General features: G+C 44.1%; 1 protein-coding gene across 3 annotated transcripts; it reads right to left on the bottom strand.

The window, feature by feature from the left end:
- Nucleotides 1–685: 685 nt before the first annotated feature.
- Nucleotides 686–20,430, bottom strand: TVP23C (trans-golgi network vesicle protein 23 homolog C). 3 transcript variants are annotated; one of them, XM_054571211.1, is made up of 7 exons: nucleotides 20,336–20,430; nucleotides 17,171–17,253; nucleotides 15,868–16,012; nucleotides 10,819–10,908; nucleotides 9,598–9,729; nucleotides 3,342–3,470; nucleotides 686–1,787 (listed from the first exon to the last, which is right to left on the bottom strand). In XM_054571211.1, exons 1-7 carry the CDS (start codon nucleotides 20,345–20,347, stop codon nucleotides 1,761–1,763), a joined length of 618 nt encoding a protein of 205 aa, XP_054427186.1. In that variant the 5' UTR covers nucleotides 20,348–20,430; the 3' UTR covers nucleotides 686–1,760. The 3 variants fall into 3 exon arrangements, with proteins under 3 accessions (XP_054427186.1, XP_054427185.1, XP_054427187.1); XM_054571210.1 differs by lacking the exon at nucleotides 20,336–20,430 and adding an exon at nucleotides 18,561–18,912; XM_054571212.1 differs by lacking the exons at nucleotides 15,868–16,012; nucleotides 20,336–20,430 and having other exon boundaries at nucleotides 17,171–17,255.
- Between the last annotated feature and the right edge of the window lie 779 nt (nucleotides 20,431–21,209).

The following is a 21,209-nucleotide window of genomic DNA, read 5'->3' as shown; positions in this document are numbered from 1 at the left end:
ATGTCATACAGTAGGAATCACATGTTCTGTAGCCTTTTCATATTGGCTTCTTTCACTTACTAATATGCATTTAAGTTTCCTCCACGTCTTTTCATGGTTTGAGAGCTCATTTCTTTTTAGTGCTGAATAATGTTCTGCTGTCTGTATGGACTACAGTTTATTCATTCACCTCCTTCAGGACATCTTGGTTGCTTCCGATTTGGGGCAATTATGAGGAGAGCTGCTGCAAACATCTGTGTGCAGGTTTTCATGTGGACGCTAAGTTTTATTTCATTGAAATAAATACCAAGGAGCCTTGACTAGTGTGGCTCAGTTGGTTGGATGTCATACTGCAAAGTGAAAGGCTGCTGGTTCAATTCCCCGTCAGGGCACATGCCTGGGTGTTGGGCCAGATCCCAGGGAGGGGGCGTGTGAGAGACAACCAATTGATGCTTCTCTCACATATCTTAAAAAAGAAAGAAAAGACACTAGAGACGAATATTTCCTCTGAAAACAGTAACGTACGTTGATGAGTCTTCCCGCAACCTGTTTCCTGGGGCGAGTCACGCACTCACCTGAAGTTACATTCCCTCATCTGCACACAGGCCTCACGCAAAGCAGGTGCGTCATGAGGATCAAATGAGACTGCACGTGCCAAAGTGCTTTGTAAACAGTAGAGTTTTATACAAATATAAAGTTATGCACCTTCAAAGCTATCACTCCAATTAAACAAAACAGCTTTTACAAATTTTTAACAATGTATAAATACACTGACAAAATAATCTGTTGATTAAGACTCCAACAAAGTTTAAGTATACCTACAAGAAAATTTACAGACATCTATAACAGTTTGTAGACTGTTACATATATTGCTTTTTAAGAAATATTAATACAAATGCATGATTTACAATATCCCCACTATAGCAAGGAAAAAAAAAAGATTCATCAAATAAAATGTCCTTTAGGCATTTGTTATGCCAGGTGTTTAAATGCTTATTCTTACTATGACATAAGAATAGTACTGTTTAGTGGGAAAGACAGGCCTCACTGGGCCAAGACCACTGAAGTGCTTCTGGGAGGCTCCAAGTCAAGTCCAGCCGCCGTTCCAATGAACAGAACAGAAGCAACCTCTACGTATCCCTTTCACATAAATTGTGAAGATTTACTTATATGAATTGAGCCTAAAATACACGATTTGTTACAAGTAAAAATAAAGTTTTACAAACTAGTTCATGCCACTGACCCAAATTTGGTTTTTATCTGCCTGTGAATGCCTAGGATAAGAAATTTCATCATGAGTATATATTAAGTTGTAAAATTAATAATTATTTCTAACTTATACATAAATCAAAATGCTCATTCTTACCATGGAAACAAAATTTCTTCTAAAGATAATCTACAGAAATAATATAATAAACACACAGAGTTTTGAAAGGAGATTAAGAACATCCTGCTATGTCCTACGGATCAAAATGCAAGGGTCATCGTTACAGATGTACACATAAATATTTTCATCAAGTGCGATATGTGGATATTACATGGCTGAGCATACACATATGTACACAATGAACCAAATTTTGACAATGTTTCTAGCAGTACCATATTTTCAAGCCCCAAATGCTAGAAATAAAAACTTTACTTTTTTAAAGTAAGTTTTAAAGTGAAAAAACCAATCCAACACTCTTCTCTGCAACATGTGCTGAGTTCTAAAACGTTCCGAGTCAAGCATCTCTTCAGTCGTCCCCAGTGTAACAGAGCACACAGGCCTTCTTCCCCTCTCCTCAGGAGGTCTGATCCTCTCCAGTACTCTGTAAGAGAGTAAGAACTCCTTAATAAAAAAGAAAAACAAACAAAGCGATTTTACTTAACATACCACACTTCAAAGCACTAGGAAAATATTCTGTATTTATAAGCAGAGCCAGCTACTCTATTAACTTACATTCAATGGCCCAATTAGGTTAAAAATTATGAACATGCTGGAGAAGCAAGTCAAGGATCCACCCACATGTCCGGCAGGCCGGTCTCATTTTAGCAGACCATCAGCACGGGCCATGTAAGTCCACGGATCCTACTCACGTTATGTCAGGCTCAACATCCAATTTTGCCGGTATTCAGCGTCTACCCCACTTCAGAAACCCTGCAAATCCCAGGGGAAAAACCCCGCTTAAGCACACACTTGACAATTAGCGTAAGGCGGACCACAGCGAGGTATACTGGAACCACACAAAACCCTCGGGTGGAGAATCATGTCCCTACATGAATGTTCATTTTCTCTACTTCTTTATACAAGAGAAGCTGTACAGTACAATGAAAAGAACAATGGATTTCAAGAGAGGAGAGCTGGGGTGAGCCCTAGTTTTGTGCCACGTATTAGCTGTGTATCCTGGAGTAGGAACTTAAATCTCCCACGGCTTTAGTTCTCTAAGCACAGCCCTTGAACCAGCTGCACCAGCACCCCCTGGGGACATGCAAATTATGAGACCCCCCTCCCAGAGCCAGTGAATAAGGAGGCGTGGCGGTGCGACCCGGGGATCCCTGCTTCAGCCTCCAGCTGATCCCGCTGCACAGCTGGTCTGAGCACCTCCGTCCAGCACCACACTGCTTGACCAACCTACCACATGCAGACACTTCATCATTTTCCCCAAGAGATTTAACAACCACTACTTATTTCATCAAAAACCTTGATTTAAATATTCATATTGGGGAACTGTAATAAAACCTGTATGTTCTAAAAACAAAATCTGAGTACTTTAAAACAACCTTTAATTTTATTTTGTTTCTCGTTCTTAAAACCCTAAAACCACACAACAGCATTCTTCGAAACTCTTAGAGCCACCAGAACTAATGAGAAGCATTAAAGAATTAACTGAACTTAAGATACTTTTAAAAAAAATTAACTTATTACAGCCCTGTCTGGTGTAGCTCAGTGGACTGAGAGCCAGCCTACAAACCAAAGGGTCACTGGTTCAACTCCCAGTCTGGGCACATGCCTGGGTTGTAGGCCAGGTCCCCAGTAGGGGATGAGCAAGAGGCAACCACACATTGATGTTTCTCTCCCTCTCTTCCTCCCTCCCTTCCCCTGTCTAAAAATAAATAAATAAATTCTTTAAAAAAATGTTATTATCAACGATAGTTTATCTCTCTGGTTTTAAAATATTTTCAGGACACTGACATACATTTCTACAATGTCCTAAAAGCCCCCAAGAAGTTATCAAAATAAGTTTATCATCTTCATTTCATACTTAAATATGTGCCTTAAAAACTTTAAGCATTTCATAAAAATTAAGCTCTACAAGAGTTAGAAGTCACTGTGTTAGTCAATGACCACATCAAATTCATCCTCACATCCAGAAAACGCTTACTTGTCTTAAAAACTGCTTTCCCAGGTACGATGTGGCTATGCTGGTTAAATTCTTTCTGCTGCCCACCTTGCATCTGATGTAGCCGTACAGGTTGGCACCTTGCAGCACCACACCCATGGTAACCACTGCCTGGGGAAGAGAAAATTAATCAATGGTTACTGGCCCTAAAGTGACTAACCTTTCTCTGCGCCATAAATGAGGCAAGGCAGGGGTCATGGGAAAAAGAAAAGGGAGCTCTCAGAGGGGGGCTGCTCCGGTAAGACTGCCCCACTTGCCAGAACAGACCGACCCAACACCGGCTCTGCACCAGGCACCCCATCGGCCACCCAGCAGGTATTGGTTAAGTACACATGTTCTGTGAGGTACCAGGCTAGCCTCGGGGATGCAGTGGGGGGGCCATTCTGTCTCCATTTTCCATGGGCCTGTGTATAAAGATACAAAAAAAGCGAAAGTGGGAAGAGGCTCAAATGATAATTACTCCTTGAAGAATTCATTACGAAAGAAAGGTCAAGAAATAGATCAAGTTCAGCACACTGAGCACGTGAGGGGGTGAATCTCCGCTCGATGCTAGCGAGCGTGCGTCTCAGCAGGCTGCCGGGACGGCACACCAGCGCCTCGGGGCCGCCCACAGCTGCGCCCCTCTGCTGGGGGACAGGCGGGTGGGTGCGGGGGACGGGGGTGGGCACTAAGGGACGCACTTCGGCAGCCTTGCTGCTTCCTGGCGTTCACATCTGGGACCCTACGGACGACCCCACCAAGGTCATTAAAGATTGAGAACAAGAAAATCAAGCCTACTCTTAAATACTAAGGAAATAAAGTTAATTAGGGCAACATAAGGGGATCACATGGTTAAATGTTCTAGAATGGGCCGGCGAAGTTCCGGTACAGGCTTTGCGGGTCGCGTGGTCTCCGCGGCGAGCACTCAACTCTGCCGTTGCAGCCCCAGAGCAGCCCCCCAAACACGGAAACGACGGGCAAGGCTGTTCCAGTGAAAATCTACAAAAACCGGTGTTGGGCTGAATCTGGCCTACAGGGCCGAGTTTACCAACAGGCTCTTGAAAAAAACAAAACAAAACCAAGTCTTCAATTTATCTGCTAGTAAAAGGATTACGGGGGGACCATTTACATCTATAAAAAACAGGACAGTTACAGAGAACGTCTTTTTTCAATCCAGACTTACTCTCCTTAACAAGCAGTGCAGGCGATTTAAAGCAAGTGAGAGGAGGACTTCAGTGTTTTAATTAGGGGATAGGTTCAAATCCTTAGTAAAGGAAGTATGTAGAGTTGTACTTTCTGTTTTAAATTGATGTTTCACAGAAATAAGCACATTAGAATTGCATAAGGTTGCTAGTTACCTAAATAAACATAAAACTATGTTTTTATTTAAATAAATTTCCTTCCACTTCCCCTGCTTCTCCTACTGGAACCACCCTGCGTGAGCATCACCAACACGCCGGGCCCCCAGTGCACAGGCTGAGCGTGAGCACCGCCGAGGCACCGCCGAGGCACCGGCCGCGTCCCCGGGCAGCGGACGTGAACATGCATTTGGAAGTGAAAGCAGGCAGCCTCCTGGCTTACAAAGGCGCAGTAAAGCCAGATACCACGATCTCCCTCCCCCTAAGATATAAACAGCAGAGACTTTTTAAAAGGCAAATGAGCTTGTACCAACAAATATAAAAAAGGGCCGGTTGTCAGAGAAAGAGCCAGCTTGGTGTCGCTCTATACAGCTGCTAAGTGTCCAAAGAAGCTCTAAGGAAGACTTTTACTAGTAATCAGCGCCCCCAAGAACTTAGAGGCAAAAGGCCAGGGGATACAGGGAACCCTAAGGGGGAAACGCAGAAACAGACAGGAGAGCAGCAGCCCCTTCCAACCCCCCAGAGGCAGGAAGACCCGGCAGCTCGACACGCGATGCCCCCTGGTTGGCGGGGCGGGGGCGGAGGCGGAGGCGCAGCACCACCGGTCACGGGGCTGAAGGCCTGCAGAGAGCAGCGAGCGGGGGAGGCTCGCGAAGGGCCTGGGGGGGCCCCCTTCCCCCCTGTGCTCTTAACGTGAGCCCAGGCCCCTGTGACATCGCCTTCCCCTGCCCCGGTTCGGGAAGCGGAACCACTGCTAAAGAAAGACTGGGCTTCTTGGGCTGAGGGAGTCCCATCCGTTCATTTTTTCCTTTATTTCCATTGCCCTGGGAGACATATCCGCAAAAGGAATGCTCCAACGAATGTCTGAGATCTTACTGTCTATGTTTTCTTCTAGGATTTGTATAGTTTTGTGACTTACATCTTATCCATTTTGACTTTATTCTTGTGTATGGCCTAGTTTCATTTTTCTACATGTATTTGTCCAAGTTTTCCAACACCGTTTATTGAAGAGACACCAATTCAAAAGCATATATGCATTCCTATGCAGCATGATTTACAATAACCAAGATCTGGAAACAGTCCAAGTGCCCATCACTAGATGAGTGGATGAAAAGCTGTGGTATATTTACACGATGGAATACTACACAGGCAGAAAAAGAAATCCCTATTCTTTGCAACAGCATGAGTGGACCTAGAGAACGTTATGCTAAGTGAAACAAGCCAGTCAGAGAAAGACAAACACTGTATGATCTCACTTGTATGTGGAATCTGATGAACAAAATTAACTGACCAACAAAACAGAAACAGAGGCGTGGTTACCTGGAACAGACTGAGAGCTGTCAGAGGGGAGGGGCGAGGGGAAGACTGGAAGGAAGAAGGTGAAGGGATTAACGAAAAGAACATGTAAGAATGACCCACGGACAGAGACGACAGTGTGGTGATGGCCAGAGGGAAAGGGGAGCTGGGGCTGGGAGATGGGGACAACGAGGAGGAAAGTGGGGACATCAGCAAAAGTGCCAACAATAAAAATAAAGGAGAAAAAAATGAAAGACTGGCCTGACTCTCCCAGATGGATGCTAAGGCTCCAGGGCCTCACGAAGGATCTAAAGCAGAAGGGGAGAACCCCAACAGAGCACACACCCAACCAGGAAGCAAGACTCCGCTTCATAAAGAGGCAAAGCCCCAGCAAGCCAGACAAGGCCGCCCGAAGCCTGGCTCTGGGCTCCCCCCTCACGCCTGAGCCTCAGGCCTCCGAAGTCTGGCCCCCGGCAGAACCCAGGTCACTCAGATACGTGGCAAGGCCATCCGTCAGGGGAATTCACCCACACGATGCCAGCATAAAGAGAAGGTCTGGGCAGAGCTGCCTGCAAGGGGCAAAGTGGAAGGGCATCTATGCAATACTACAACAAACAAGTAAAAATAAAGAACACAGTGTGCAAGAGACAGGTGAAGAATCTATTCTGAAGAAGCACAGTCCACCAAAATACAAAGCATTCCTGGGAATACCTTGCCCCATGCAAGAACCTGAAGGCAAGAAGTCAAAGAGAATGAAGGCAAGATAACAACAGGAGATGAGGACAGAGCCGGCAGAGCTACGGACGTAGGGAGAGAAGGCTCCCCGTGCGGAGCGACCCCCGCTCTCGCCCTTGCACACTCTGCTCTTGCTCTGCATCGTTTATCTAGGAGCTACTGTGCGTCCACGTTATCCCCTGGGAGAGCGTCAGCCGACCCGGGCAGTTACCTGTTTATCCAGCCGCCACCAATACCCCGGTGCCTGGGACAGGTCTGCTCACAGGAGACCCTTAAAAATATTTGCTGAGTGAATAAACAGAAGAAAACTTAGAGCTCAAGGCAAATTAAAGATGGGAGATGAGAACAGATAAAAGTGATCCAGCAAACAAACAAACAAACAAAAATAGAATGCAAATAAACTTAAAGACTTAACAGAAGACAATTTTCCTGATTCAAAGCAAAATCTGCAGCTGCATATTACAGGGGCACACAGTTTCCAGAAAAATCAATCTAGAAAGATATACACAAGGACATTCTGGTTTTGATATTTTAAAACTTCAACAATAAAAAAAATTCTTTGTCCAGGGAGAAAAATGATTCACTCACTTACATGGAGATTAAGTAAGCCTGGCCTCAGATTTCTCTGCAAAATTCGATATAAGAAAATAATGAAATGGTGTCTTCTAAATGACAAAAGCAGCTGTGACCCAAGATATTCACCTTGCCAAGTCGTCATTCAAGGATAAAGTCACTAGGCTCATATTCTTAAACATGACAGAGCCAAAGGAGAGTAACACCTATAAGTTTTTTGGAAAAAATCACCCAACAATGAAATGTAGCTAACCATCCAAGAGGTAAAAGGAAAAGCTGCAATAAAAAGTTTCAATCAATGTATTTTAAAATACTGTAGTAAAATAAAATACTGTATTTTAAAAGACTGAACAGTCAGAAATTGTTCGAAAGGTAACTGTTACAAACCTTGACAACAAGAATAATAGTGGAATAAACAAAACTCAGGTGATAGAAAGGATAGAAACAAAAAAGTGTAAAGAGTATTTCATTTCCTTTTTCTAAACGGAGTCTGTTAAGTCTATAAACAGGTTTAAGTGTATTACTTAAAATAACTAAGACAAGACTATGTAGTCAAGTTTTGGGGAAGTCAAAAGCTTTACACAGATTTTCAACTGTGTGGGGGGGTCAGCACCCCTAACCCCCATGTTGTTCAAGAGTGAACTATACAATCAACAAAATACAGAGGAGGAAGCAGGGAGGAAAGGCGGGAGAAACCATGAGTGCTGGCTTCACCATCTCCATCCCATAGCAGGAAATCAGATATTAAGTACATTTCCTAATTTATGAAAGAATGTATGATACAAGCATGTAGTAAAGATAAATACTAGAAAAACTAGAAGTAGACAATAAAGCTTCCGAATCGCAAAAAGGAAAGTATTTATGTATATGTACACACAAAGAAAAAGAGAACCTATAGAGCAAAACAGAGACAAGAAAATAATAAAAAATAAGGAAAAAAAAATAAGGCTAAAACATATCTGCTATCAATAAGTGAGACAAACTTAACTTTTAAAAGAACAAGACTCACAGTTTGGGGTAACAGATTACATTTTCTGGAGATGGTAGCAATAATATTGCCTGTTCCACATGCTCTTCTAGAAACTTCTCTACCCTCCCCGCTCCATCAAGGTGTAAAGCCTAATTCCCATTCCCTTGAATATGAATAGGTGGCAAAGTGATGTTGTGGCTTCTGCGCTAGGTTGTTATTATGGGCTGAATGGTGTTCCCTGAAAGTGCGTATGTTGAAGTCCTAAACCCAGTATCCCTGAATGCGATCACAATTAGAGACGGAGTCTTTAAAGAGGTGATTAAAGTAAGATGAAGTCACTGTGGGCCTTAATCCAATATGACTGACATCCTTGTAAGAGGAAAAGAGGACACAGGCACGTACAGAGGGAAGACCATGAGGACACAGGGAAAAGATGAGCATCTACAAGCCAAGGAATGAGGTCTCAGAAAAAACAAACCCTGCCTACGCCTGAAGGCAGATATCACCCGAAGCACTGGACAGGCTTCCAGGCTCTACGGCTGTAAGAAAATAAGTTTTGTTGTCTAAGACACCCAGTCTGTGGTATCTTGTTACGGTAGCCTGAGTGAACACATACAGTTGCAAAAGGTAATTCAGACTGTGAGCTGAAACACTGAATTGGAGCTGGACCCGCCAGGACGCAGTCTGCCCGCCACGGGGCCACCAGGCCATGAGGAAGCCCAGGCCATATGTTCAGAGCACACAGGAGGCCTCGGGACTGATGAAGAGGAGATGCCTCACAGCTCCCAGCCTCTCCAGCCACGGCTGCAGGACGCTGACTGCTCTACGTTAAGGTCTAGAACCTCCACACAAGCCCTTCCCAGGCTCCGCAACCAAAGAAACTGTGAGAGATCATAAAATGACTGTTGATGTTTTAAGCCACTAAGTTTTGACAACATTTACCATATAAGCATAGAGAGCCAGAACAGATTACCAACCAACATTTTCAAAAAGATTACTCTGTTAGTTCCAAATTAAGCTAAACATGTTTGTTTGGAATTCACTGAACATCTTCATCCAACAAGGTAATAATGTGATTAATCTGGCCATCTCCATACAAGGTGGGTTCAATTAAAATTCTCCTAGGCACCTGGAGAACTGGTGCATGGAGTCTTTCACCTGACTCTGCTCAGCAATACCTAAAAAGCAGACGTGGGAAATCAAACTTGGGAAATACATGATCAAGCTGCCTAGTCAACATCGGTCCCTAATGTTAGCCTCGACGGCTGCTTACTGTGATTACCCTGCAGGCGCCCCAATGGTGCCCTAGCTCTGCCCTGGTACTCACCAACCACTTCACTCTGAAGGAGAAGAGGGCACTGAAGGCGAAAACCACCCAAAGCACAGGGCAGGCAATAAGTCCTAACCAGAAGATTCTCGATTCAGCCTCTGAGACCGTTTTATTCTCTTGAGAGGATGCCTAGAAAAGAATATGAATTTAATAATCAATGGTTTTTGGTATCAGTATGAAGTTTAACATTTCTGATGAAAAACATCTTACCCTCAAGTTCAAATAAATTAACACAGACAACCCAAGTCCTAAGTTGGAAACCCCTCCTCCACAAAGAAAAACATTTAGTAGATCTATCACTACTGTAATTTTAGGAACCGGTTTTAATATACTTTGTTTTAAATCAAGAAGTTTGCAGGGATAGGCTTCGATTCGATTCTTCTTGCATTTACACTGTTCAGTCACAGGGCAGCGTTAAATGGCACCTTCTCAGGGGAGGGTCCAGGAAATCAAGGCTACGATCCTCCTAAATGGTCAGATCATGGTCCAGGAAAACAAATGGAATTAAGGGACTCGAACAATGACCAGAGTATCTTAGCAAAACTGAGGAATTTGAAAGAGCGCTGAGTTGTGTATAAGGTAGACTTTATAATACAAAGGAACATGGGCTCACTGAGCAAATGACTGCTCTGTGAGAAATGCCTGCAAGGATGTTCCGAGCGGAAGGCAAGCGCACTGGTGCTGTCTCCATGGGCTTTGTCATCTGCCACCCAAACTGATGTCCACCGAGAAACAATGCTCACTGTAGGTAAGCCGGCCAACCCAAAACAGGGCAGGGTGCTCCAGGGCCCCCGAGGTTCCAACGTAAAGAATAGACTGCTGATCAATTCAGATATTCTGCCCGGTTGCAATCCTTCCACTTCTCTTTCTTGCCCACAATGGAAAAGGACCACGGGGGCAAGGACCGAGCAAGCTGCTAGACGCAGTTATCCGAGGCCTGGCACCATAAAGCTGAGGGTCATCAGACAGCAGCCCCTAGCAGAGAGCTGAGCACACCGTGTAAGTCCACTCTCTGCGGGTGCTTCCTACACCCACATTGTTTCCGGTCTGAACTGGTCAGAAAAATATAATTAGTTTTAGGCCATATGGCTTAGGGTTGACATGCTCAATGTTTGGGATAGTATTTGTAATCTTAAATACTTTGCCCATAAATATTCAAATATAATCTACACCTAATTTATTGATTAGCACTCAAAGAAGGGGGAGGGAGGGGCCTACCTTCCTGGACTCGAACACCCAGTGGCTTTTTCCATCTTCATCAATATGATTCCACCAACGCAGGCCCACCATTAGTCTACCTGTGACATTCTGGTAAAGATTAATATCACACACATGTTTTAAAAACATTATTTAAAGATCTACCATAAAGTCATATCTTAGCATAACCTTTCACAAACAAAGCAGCATCAGCTCTACCTCCATAATATTGTTTTATACCCTGACATACCAGGCCTGGAGAAAAGATGAAAAAATGACAACGGCAGGGCCAGCAGGACGGAGGGGACCGCGTAGGCATCTCCATCAACATTCCCCTCCCCTGTCCCTCCTGGACTCGTCATCCTCCCACCCCTACTGTGTTGCTAAGCCCCTTGCTCTTTAGCACTCTGGCCTATCTTTCCTAGGTATCCTGACATAGCGCTATATATTTTATAACTGTGTATCTCTAAAAATCGTTGTTATGGGCTGAATGTTTATGTCCCCCCAAATTTATATGTTGAAACTCTATCCCCCACCATGTGATATTAGGGGGTGATCAGGATTAGCTGAGGCCATGAGGGTGGAGCCCTCTTACATGGGATTAGTGACCTTACAGGAATCAAGAGACAGCATTCGACTGCCGAAGGCAATGGTTACAGGTGCTGCCCTTCACTCAGTACCTCAAAGGTGCCAAGTTCTCTTCCTCTTACTAACAAATTACGATAGCTTTCCTAATGCTTATTTACTCAACAAATATTTATTGAGCATGTACTAATATGGCGATAGCAGGTACGTTTCCTATCCTCGTGGAGATTTAAGTGCTGTGGAGAAGAGAGTCAACCAATGTGCGTATGTTCCATTACCAAACATGCTAAGTTCTGTGAGGAACAAGTGTGGGCTTCATGAGTCTAACAGGGAAAAACGATCTTGTCAGGAATCAGAAAGTGTCTCTGAAGATGCAACATTGGGAATGAAATTTAAAGGATAAGTAGGAATCAGTAATGCAAGAAATTTTTAATCAGTGGTGTCCATTAAGTCAGGGGTTCTCCGAACTTGGGGGAAAATCCTGTTTATTTTCACTAACTTCTGGCTAAAATTTAGTTTACCTTTAAATTATGAATATAGACAGTTAGCCACGGTAGAATTAACAGTACCTGCAGTTTTGTCACAATAAAAACCACAGATATTTTTCATATTATACTTGTTGCAGATATCACAAAATATGGTTTGTGTTCATCATTGCTTTCAAAGTAATTAAGCCTGCTACTAGATCTTGCTATTTAATGCATGAATAAAGTACATACCACTAAATTAGAAATTTGCCTTTTTAATGTTTTCATTATATTTCAATATAAGTTACTTCCTTTGACTTCCGTAGTGATATTCATTCTTAATGTGTTTTCTTTTATGTATTTAAAAACACTACTCATAGCTTCATAAGACTGCTAAAGGAATCCATGGCACAAAAAGATCAGGAAGCCCTGTGCTGAGGTACCGTGTGAAAGAGAACAGTCCCAGCAGGTAAGCAGGCATGGAGGCCTCAGGCAGGAAGCACAATCTACCGGCTCATGGGACTTGATGATTAACTTGATATGGGGTTTGAAGAAGGCAACTCATATATTTTTGGCTTGCTCATGTTAAAAAAAAAAAAGGTTGATTCAAGTCCCTGTGAAAGGAAATGCTAGTGGAAGAACAGCTGGGAGACGACAAGGAGTATTTTACACATGTTGAATTTGAGGTGCCTCCAAGAAAGCCAAGTGAAAATGTCAAGAAGACAGCTGGATAGGTCTGGAGCAGCAAGGACAAACCTGGGCTGGGGTTGCAGATCTCTGAGGCAACCTGGCTTAGAGATACGCACCCGAAACCAGAAGCAACGAAGGTAGTTCTTAGGAAAAGAATAAAGAAGAAAAGGAGGTGTCTTAAAGACTGCAATTCATTTTGAGGAAATGGTAACATTTCCAAGCTAAAAATGGAGATCTGGCAAAGACCGAGACCAGCCCAAGGTCTATTTTATTGGCATTTTCAAGTAATACCTCTTAGAATATTTCATCCTCTATTTTCCCATTTCCCAATTCTTTACTTTCTACTTTTATCAATATTAGCTTATTTTCCTAATTTCTTTCAAGCTGACTGCTTTTGTTTTTAAAACTTCTGGACCTGCCCTGGCTGCTTGGCTCAGTTGGTTGGAGCATCGTCCTGTACACCAAAAGGCTGCAGGTTCAATCCCTGGTCAGGGCACATACCTAGGTTGTGGGTTCGATCCCCAGTCAGAGCTTGTACAGAAGGCAACCGATAAATACCTCTCTTTCTTTCTCTCTCTCTCTCGTTCCCCCTTTCTCTCTCTCTAAAATCAATAAACATATTCTCAGGTGAGAATTAAAAATAAAATTTAATTTAAAAAATTCTGGACCTCTAATAATAAAAGCCTTTAGTCTATTTTTTTTTGCTCTGAATTCAGCTTCATGCACATTCCCAATGTTTATATGTATATATATATGATCATTATCATTAGATATAATCTATTATTTATAGTTTTTAAATGTCATTAGGTATAATCTATTATTTAGAGTTTTTGTTTTCTTTATAAGCCAAGATATTTATCAGGTTGGCTCTTTTTAAAATTCCAGTTTTCACAACTGTTTTTTATTAATTTCTAGTTTTGTTGCACTGGGCTAGAAAATGTATGTGCTTCGAACAATTTATTTCAATTTTCTTTGTAGTGACATTTAATTTGTGCAAATGTTGCACAGGAACTGAACTCTTGTCATTAAATTATCCTTGTACATAAAAAGTTCCAAATACTGTTATTAAATTGACCTTGCTGTTTCATTCAGATCCTTTAGACCTCATTTATTTTTTGTTGCTTTGATTGATCAGAGGCAGTGGCTTGTTAGGCCCCTACCACAGTAATGTTCCCTCCATGTTCTTCTAGTGTTTCTGGGTTTTTTACTGCGCATAATTTGGCGTATTTGAATTTTGTGAGTGAACCTCACTGTCATTCATAAAATGACCTTTTTTGTCCCACTGAATGCTGTTACTGACATTTCTATTTTGTCTAATGATCATATTCTAATGCCAAGTTTCTTTTTGTTTGAATTGGTCTGATGTTATCCTTGCCTTTTACCCTTTTTCTAATGTCATGATTTTAGTTAGAACTTTTTGGTTGGACTTTTGATTTTTGACCCAATCTTAAAATTCTACTCTCTTAAAAGAGAGTGTAATCTAATTACATTTACTGCTGTAACAAATTTGCTGCCACTTCCGTCACTCTCCTTGTACTATGTCTTGTGATACTTGAGCTTCCTTGACATGTGCTTTCTTTCATTCTCTTGCTTCATAAACTATGTTTTAGTTGCTCTTATCTTCTCCAGTAAGATACACAACTTATTTTAAATTTTATTAATAGTTACCATGAAAATTTTAAAACCATTATTTAACATTTTTTACTCCATTGGAATAAGGAATAAAACAATAGCACCAGAGGCAATAACATTTAAATTTAAAAAATTTTTTAAAATAATTTTACCCTTTTATTTATCTATTTTATTTTTTAATGATTCTATCTCTTCTTTTGATAACTGCATTGAGATGTATAATAATTATGACCCATCTATGCTCTAACTAGTGTGGAACCCTGCCTACCCCGCTTCTCAAGTTCATTTAATAACTTCCCCATCTTGACTTTTTAACCGTGCTCCATCTAATGTTTGTTTGGGTATCTGTAAGTAATTTTGCCACAGATAAAAGGGTGACATTTTTAAGCCCTCATTAAAAAAAAAAAAAAGGCAACTTATCAAAAAATATGCTTTTAGGCTCCATTTTTTAAAACCCTAAACCCACTGGCATTTAATTATAAGAACTTGGTATAAATTACCAGGAAGAACTGCATAAAGGCCATGTTCTATGTGGCTAAACAGAAATTACATGAACAACAAAAAGGAACATTCTTCAAAGACAAAATTGTGACCAGGATACAGTAAACGCTTTAGAGCATAAAGCAACAGACGAAATTCAAAGAAAAACAAGCCAAAGAGGGCCGTACAAAAGAAAAGCCTGAAGAAAAGAGACTTCTGTAGTCTTCATTCTCAGCATTTCGTGGCCTATGGAAACCAGCTGCCAGCAAGCCAGTCACTTCTGGTATCTGCAAGAATCAAAAGATCTGAAGCGGCCGAGCTGGGGGCTGTGAAGACTTGTAACATCTTACTGGCCTTTGAAGCAATACACATGTCTCTTGAATTCCAAAATCGGCTTTTACTTTTTTTTCCTTTGACTTTCTCACCTACCATTTTGCTATGAAAATTTCCAAACACGTAGACAAGTCTAGTTTTATGGTGAACACATAGGGCCTACAGCTAATATTTTAAAAGTTACTGTATCACATACCCACCCGTCTATGTGCCTATCTATCCATCCATCCCTCTACTCATTGCCTTTGAGTTGGAAACCACTTCTTACGCTCCTCTCTATCCTCTACAACAGGGTTTCTCAACTTCAGCCCTACTGACATTATGGGCTAGATGATTCTTTGCTGTGGGGAGCTGTCCTATCCATGCATCTTAAGATGTTTGGAAGCATCCCTAGGCTTTATCCATTCGATGTTCCAAACAGCACACTTCCCCCACCTCAGTGGTGGTAACTAAAAATGTCTTCATTGACATATGTGACAAGGCGCAAAATTAGCCTTGGTTGAGAAATACTGCCCTAGAGCCTTCACAAATGATGGGTAGTCCTGGAGCTTTTGTGAACAAACTATCCTGGGGTCTTTCTAGAAATCATATACGGCACAGCTGGAGGTGACCCTGAAGCAAAGGCAGTGAACTGGATGAGAAGCACTGTGTAGGGCCTGCGCCTGCTGGTCACATTTATTTGTTTAACTGCAAAGCCGACGTAGGCTGACATAAGGCACAGACAAGCAAGTAGGATAACCTGCCTGTGATCTGACATACCTGGCACTCGAACAAAAAGATAATTTAATGCAAACCCAAAATGCTAAGTTTCATTTTTTTATTGTTTATATGCCATTCAATCTCATCATATTAAATGGTTTCAAAGAAAAATAATCAAACCTACCTTGACTGCCCAAAAGTCACATGACAACAACAAGATAATTGTCACCATACAGGCAATAAAGCTGCTGCTGAACAATTCACAGAGAAGATAGACTACAATTGCACTGACTCGAAAGAATAAATGGAAAAATGATGCCACTGGATGTCTGAAAACCAAAACATAAAAAAAGAAATGCAATTACACTTAGACAGGTACTGCGGATGTAGATGAAAAATGCTTCAGCCATAGCATAACCATGCAGTTTGGTCAAAATAAAAGAGATGACTTGGGGAAGAAGCAAACCGCATACCTCTCTTTTTCCCTAAGTCCCACTATTTGACCAAGCCCTGCTGTCAGAGCAAATCCACTATGTAAACATGAGATTAGCACCTCGGTGAATATAAACTTTCACAAAATACATGAGAAGAAACTTTATTATGTTTGGAGAAATATTGAAACCATACTCTCGGGACTCAGTCCTGTTTTTCTATGTCCCAGAATCACGACAAAAGAATTTCAAGGCCCTCAGAAATCACTTCAGGCATGAAGGCAAAGTAACCATCAGGAAGTGCAGTTTTCTTGACAGCTTTATTGAGATACACACCTATACCATACAACTCACCTATATAAAGCGTGTAATTCCATGGTTTTTTATGCATCCACAGACTGTGCAACCAACACCACAATGCGCGGCCGAACTCTTCACTGCCCAAAGCCAGCCCCATGACCGCCAGCCCCATCCCTTCTCCAGACCGCGGCGACCATTCGTGTACATTCTGTCTCTACAGATGTGCCTATTCTGGACATTTCACATAAATGAAATTGTACAATATGTGGTGTTTTGTAACCGGCATCTCTCAGTATAATGTTTTCAAGGTTCAGGTAGAATTTGATTCCATTAAATGAATTTCTTTAGCGGGAACTAAATCTGGAACAGAAATGTTTGGCTTGACATTCTCACGGTATTTATATAAAAGATGCAATTTTGAAATTTGCAAAATAAATCAAAATGTCATGATGCATGTACAGAGACCACCTAAAGAAATGGTCTTTTTAGTAAACAGTAGCTAGAATTAACATACTAGTGTTCCCTTACCTGGATTTGCAGACGTGAACACTCAGTACTGAGTAAAATTCCATATGCCAGTTATTTTCAAAGAAAATCTGAAACGCCATTTTTGTCTCAGACTACAGATCATACTAGTGCTATACAATATTCACACGTACATCACAACCCCTCTGCCCTGGGTCCCATCAGCTGACAGCAGTCTACACACAGAACGGCACTGGACATGAACACAACTCCTCAAAGTTATCTTCATACCTGATTTTGGATTTTTTGGGTCTATTAGCTGTTTCCTCTTCTGCATCAAACAGTGCAACATCTTCAGCGTCATCGTTACTGTCCTAATAAGAAAATTAAATATCCATGAGGCAAAATGAATGCAGTATGTGCATGCCGACTGCATGCAAGGCAGCATGCGAGTCAGAATGGAAGACAAGATTAGGACACGGTCAAAGCCATCTGGAATTCGCAGCCTAGGAAAAGGGCATGTGCGGTTCCTTCATCCTCGTCCCAATCACCTGGCAGAAGCCCCACGTGCTAATCCAAGTACCTGCTGTCTTCGTCCCTACCCGGGCCATCGAGCCCTGTGAGAAATCCACCAGGGTGGAGGCGATGCTCCTGCAAAGTCAGAGACCGCTGAGCCTACCGGGGACACACTCAGTATTTTTGGCTCTTTCATAGAATCGTCTGACTTGCGTTCTTGTTGCCCTGACCCCTTCTCACAACTCTTCTTCTCCAAAGCAAAATCAACTATTTGTGCCCAGAATCACTTCTTTTCCTGCCTCCTGAGAGGCTTGTTCTATCAATTTTCCTTTCATTTATACTTTCTTGCAACTTCAAAGGTTTCTATTGGATCTTTCTAATTAGCATACAAACTTCTTCAGGGTTCTCTTGTAGCAGGGGTCCCAACCTCTGGTCGGAGGCCCAGTGCCAGTCTGTTAGGAACTGGCCTTGAGCAGAGTAAAGCCCACCCCCTCCTTCCATGGAACCGGTCCCTGAAAGTTTGGGACCACTGCTTTATAGCACGAAAAAGATTTTTTAAAAACCCTGATCTTGACTTTCTCCTTCTATCTTCTACTTTCCTTCTTATAGTGCTCCTTCCTCTCACAACTTTAGGCTTCTAAGAATGGTTCACACTTCAACTCACTGCAATTCACCTTCAGCCTCAACCACGACAGATCTGCTCTTTACCCCTTTACTGGTGCCAACCACTCGCCAGCTTCCGCGCCTCCATTTCTAGCCACATGTCCAGCTCTACTCTAGCCTCTCACTGTTCACTGAGTCAACCTCCCAACATGGAAGTGACATGGAACCACATCACTCCCTGCCCCAATTTTTCTATGGTGCCGCTCCATGTAAAGGGTAAAACTGAACTCCTGCACACATAGCACAGATCTCATGATCTGATCCCCCTACTCACCTGAGGACCCTCCCTCCCGCTGGACAGTACAGCAATAGTTACTGAGTGTCCTGAAAACACGTTGACCTCTCCCCTCCTCCTGCCTTTCATATTTTCTCTGCTCAGAAAGCTCTTCCCTTCCCCCATCCCCTACACAGCACACCCTGAGGCAAACACCAAATCATCTTTCAAACTGCAGCTGAAATACTGAATTAGCAGAGAAACTTCCCCTGAAATCCCCAGGCATACCGTTTCCCCTGTTCCCACAGCACTTGAACAAATCGCCCTTTGAACAAGTATTTCCGGGTCTTCTTCCTGCAAGCCTACTCCTACCTCCATCCAGACGCTAAGCTACTGGAGGGCTCTGGGGTTAGCAGAGCGCCAGGTGAGGCAGCGCCCACTGTTTGCTGAAGCCTGCGGGACACAAAGGACACAAAGGTGACGGTTGCCCGTGAGACGCAGCAGACTGGGGTCAGCGCTAGAGAAACGTAGGTGCAGACGGGAGCGCAGGGAAGAGGCTCTGGAGAAGCTTCCTGAGGGCAGTTAATCGGCGGGGTCTGGACAGAACAAGTCAGTCTCCTGCTCTCTCTAGTCCCTTGACCAGGCACATTTTCTAAGGCACAGAAGTGAGGGCACACACGTATGTATAGGGAATGCCCAAGGAACCCACAGAGTAAGTGAGAGGTGGAAGAGGTGAAGCAGGAACTAAAGCTAGAAAGGTAAAATGCATTCAGATCTATAAGACCAGTGGTTCTCCACCCTGGCTACAAGCTGGAATTACATGAAAGAATTACATTTTTTTCAAAAAAATGGATACCTGGGTCCCACCCCGAGGTTCAGGTGTGTGGTCTGGGCATTAGGATTTTTTCTGGGCTCTCTAGATGGGGATAACGTGCAGCCAAGACTGAGATCTGCTGTATGCAGCTCTTGATCCGGAGTCCCATCTCCACCCCGCAGCCAAGGTGACCCTTTCACATTGGGCCGTATCATTCCTGTCTGATACCCACAGCACTTTGGCTGAAACACCGACTCCTGCGGCGCGGCGCCGCGCTCCGGCCCCTGCCCCGCTCTCGGCCCCTGCCCCGCTCTCAGCCCTCGCCCGGGCCATCCCCCGCATCTGCGGCGGCGGCCCCAGCGAGCTTCCGCTCCCTGCGCCAAAGCAGCCCGAGATCCTGGACATTTACTTGGCAGAACCAATTTCGCAGAAGTGATTAAATTAAGGATGTTGAGATGGGCACCATCCGAGTGGCCCCAGGGGTGTAATTAAAATGGTCCTGATAAGAGAAACACAGGAGGGTCGGAGTCCGGGAAGGTGCTGAGACCATGAACGCAGAGGCCACAAGATGAAAACGGAAAAGTGGCCGCTGTGTTTCTAACAGGGGGCCTCAGTAACAGCAGTGCCTGGGCCATAGCAATCCCTCAAACAAGGGGAGGAAAAAAAACCTTTGAGAATCTAAGTTAAAGTGCACTTTACAGTATTTTTTTTTTAATAGGAAGAGAGTATTTAATTATTCATTCTAGTGTCTGGTTGTAAAGTTGTGGACTGTAATTAAAACCATTAACCGCCCTCAATTCAAGGTGTCTGGCAAGTAAACGTGAAAGCAAGGCCCCGGCGGAGCCTCCTATTACTACAAGGTGGCAGCGCACCCCGAGGGGTCAGGCTGCTCCCCCGCACTTGTCCGTCCACGCGCAGCTGAGAAGCCCACCGCCACCTGCCGCAAGGGCGCCTCTGTGAGCCGGCACCGGAGCGACCAGCGCTCCACGCGTGATGACGACGCGCTTTTCCGCACGGGATCTGTTCTCGCTCAGCACAACCTGGGTCACCGTCCACCAGGGCTTCGGGGCGCCCAGCCGCGTCCCCGGAGAGCGGCCCGCGGCCCTCCGCCCGTCCCGCCCCTCCTCCGACTCCGGCAGCAAGCCGGGAGGCGGACACAATGGCCCCAGGCCGTTCCACTGGCGCCCCACCACCTTCCAGGACGAGTCCCCAGGGACCGCCAACCTCACGACGCCCCACAGCCCCTCACCTGCTGCAACATCGCGGCCCAGCGCCTATCCCACTTCCGGGCGCCACGTCAGGCCGGGAGGGGCCAACGTACAGCTCCTGCCCGTTCCCACTTCCGCTTCTAGGCGCCTTGCAGGAGGAGCATATACGGGGGCGGGGCGAGCATGTGGGCGGGGCGCTGGAGCTGCTACAAGGGAGTGGGCGGGGCGACCCCGGAGCTGGAGACCGGGCGTACGCCTAACGCTGGGTCTGGGAGAGGCGCGTAGGGTCTACAAATGCCTGCTAAGGGGGAAAGCGGGACGGGCGGCGGGGTCGCGCGGCGTGGCGGGGCCTTGGCGAGAAAGTGGGCTGGACGGCTATAGATCAGGGCAAGCCTTGCCACTTAGGGCGAGTGCTGATCCAAGACCGAGCGAAAAACCAGCTGGGAAAGGATCCCCGTCCCTGTATTGGTCTAAGAGTGAAAGCTTCGTGGTTTGTCGCGTGGAGATGTTGTTGTTCCCTAAGAGCTGTCATTTCCACCAGCATCGATATCCTGAAGGCGGGATGAAGGTAGAAGGCTTTATTATTCCATAGTTGCGTTTTGTTTGAACGGCTTTCTGGATATATTTTCCTGTATAGTATCATCTTTGTAACTTATATTTTAGAAGCAATTGAAAAAAAAATTTATTGTGCTCCCCAGAAGGGGTAAAAGGTTATTAAGAGGAACAAAGCAGGAGGACTGAGTAAACAATGAAGGGTTTTATTATGGGAGGAAAACAGACCGGACACTGGGAAACAGTAAAAAACAGAAAGGTTGAGAGCTGAGCGCCAGAGTTTGAGCATCTCATTTTGAGCCTGCCCCACTTCCACCCTTGTGCCAATGCTCTAACCTCCATGTACATCTTTCCTGAGTTGTA

Source organism: Pteronotus mesoamericanus, unplaced genomic scaffold, assembly GCF_021234165.1.
Source record: "Pteronotus mesoamericanus isolate MK-2021 breed Mesoamerican mustached bat unplaced genomic scaffold, CSHL_Meso_final contig_22, whole genome shotgun sequence".
Lineage (NCBI taxonomy): Eukaryota > Metazoa > Chordata > Mammalia > Chiroptera > Mormoopidae > Pteronotus > Pteronotus mesoamericanus.
Note: the sequence above shows the minus strand (reverse complement) of the source record. Positions and strands in the feature narration are given on the sequence as shown.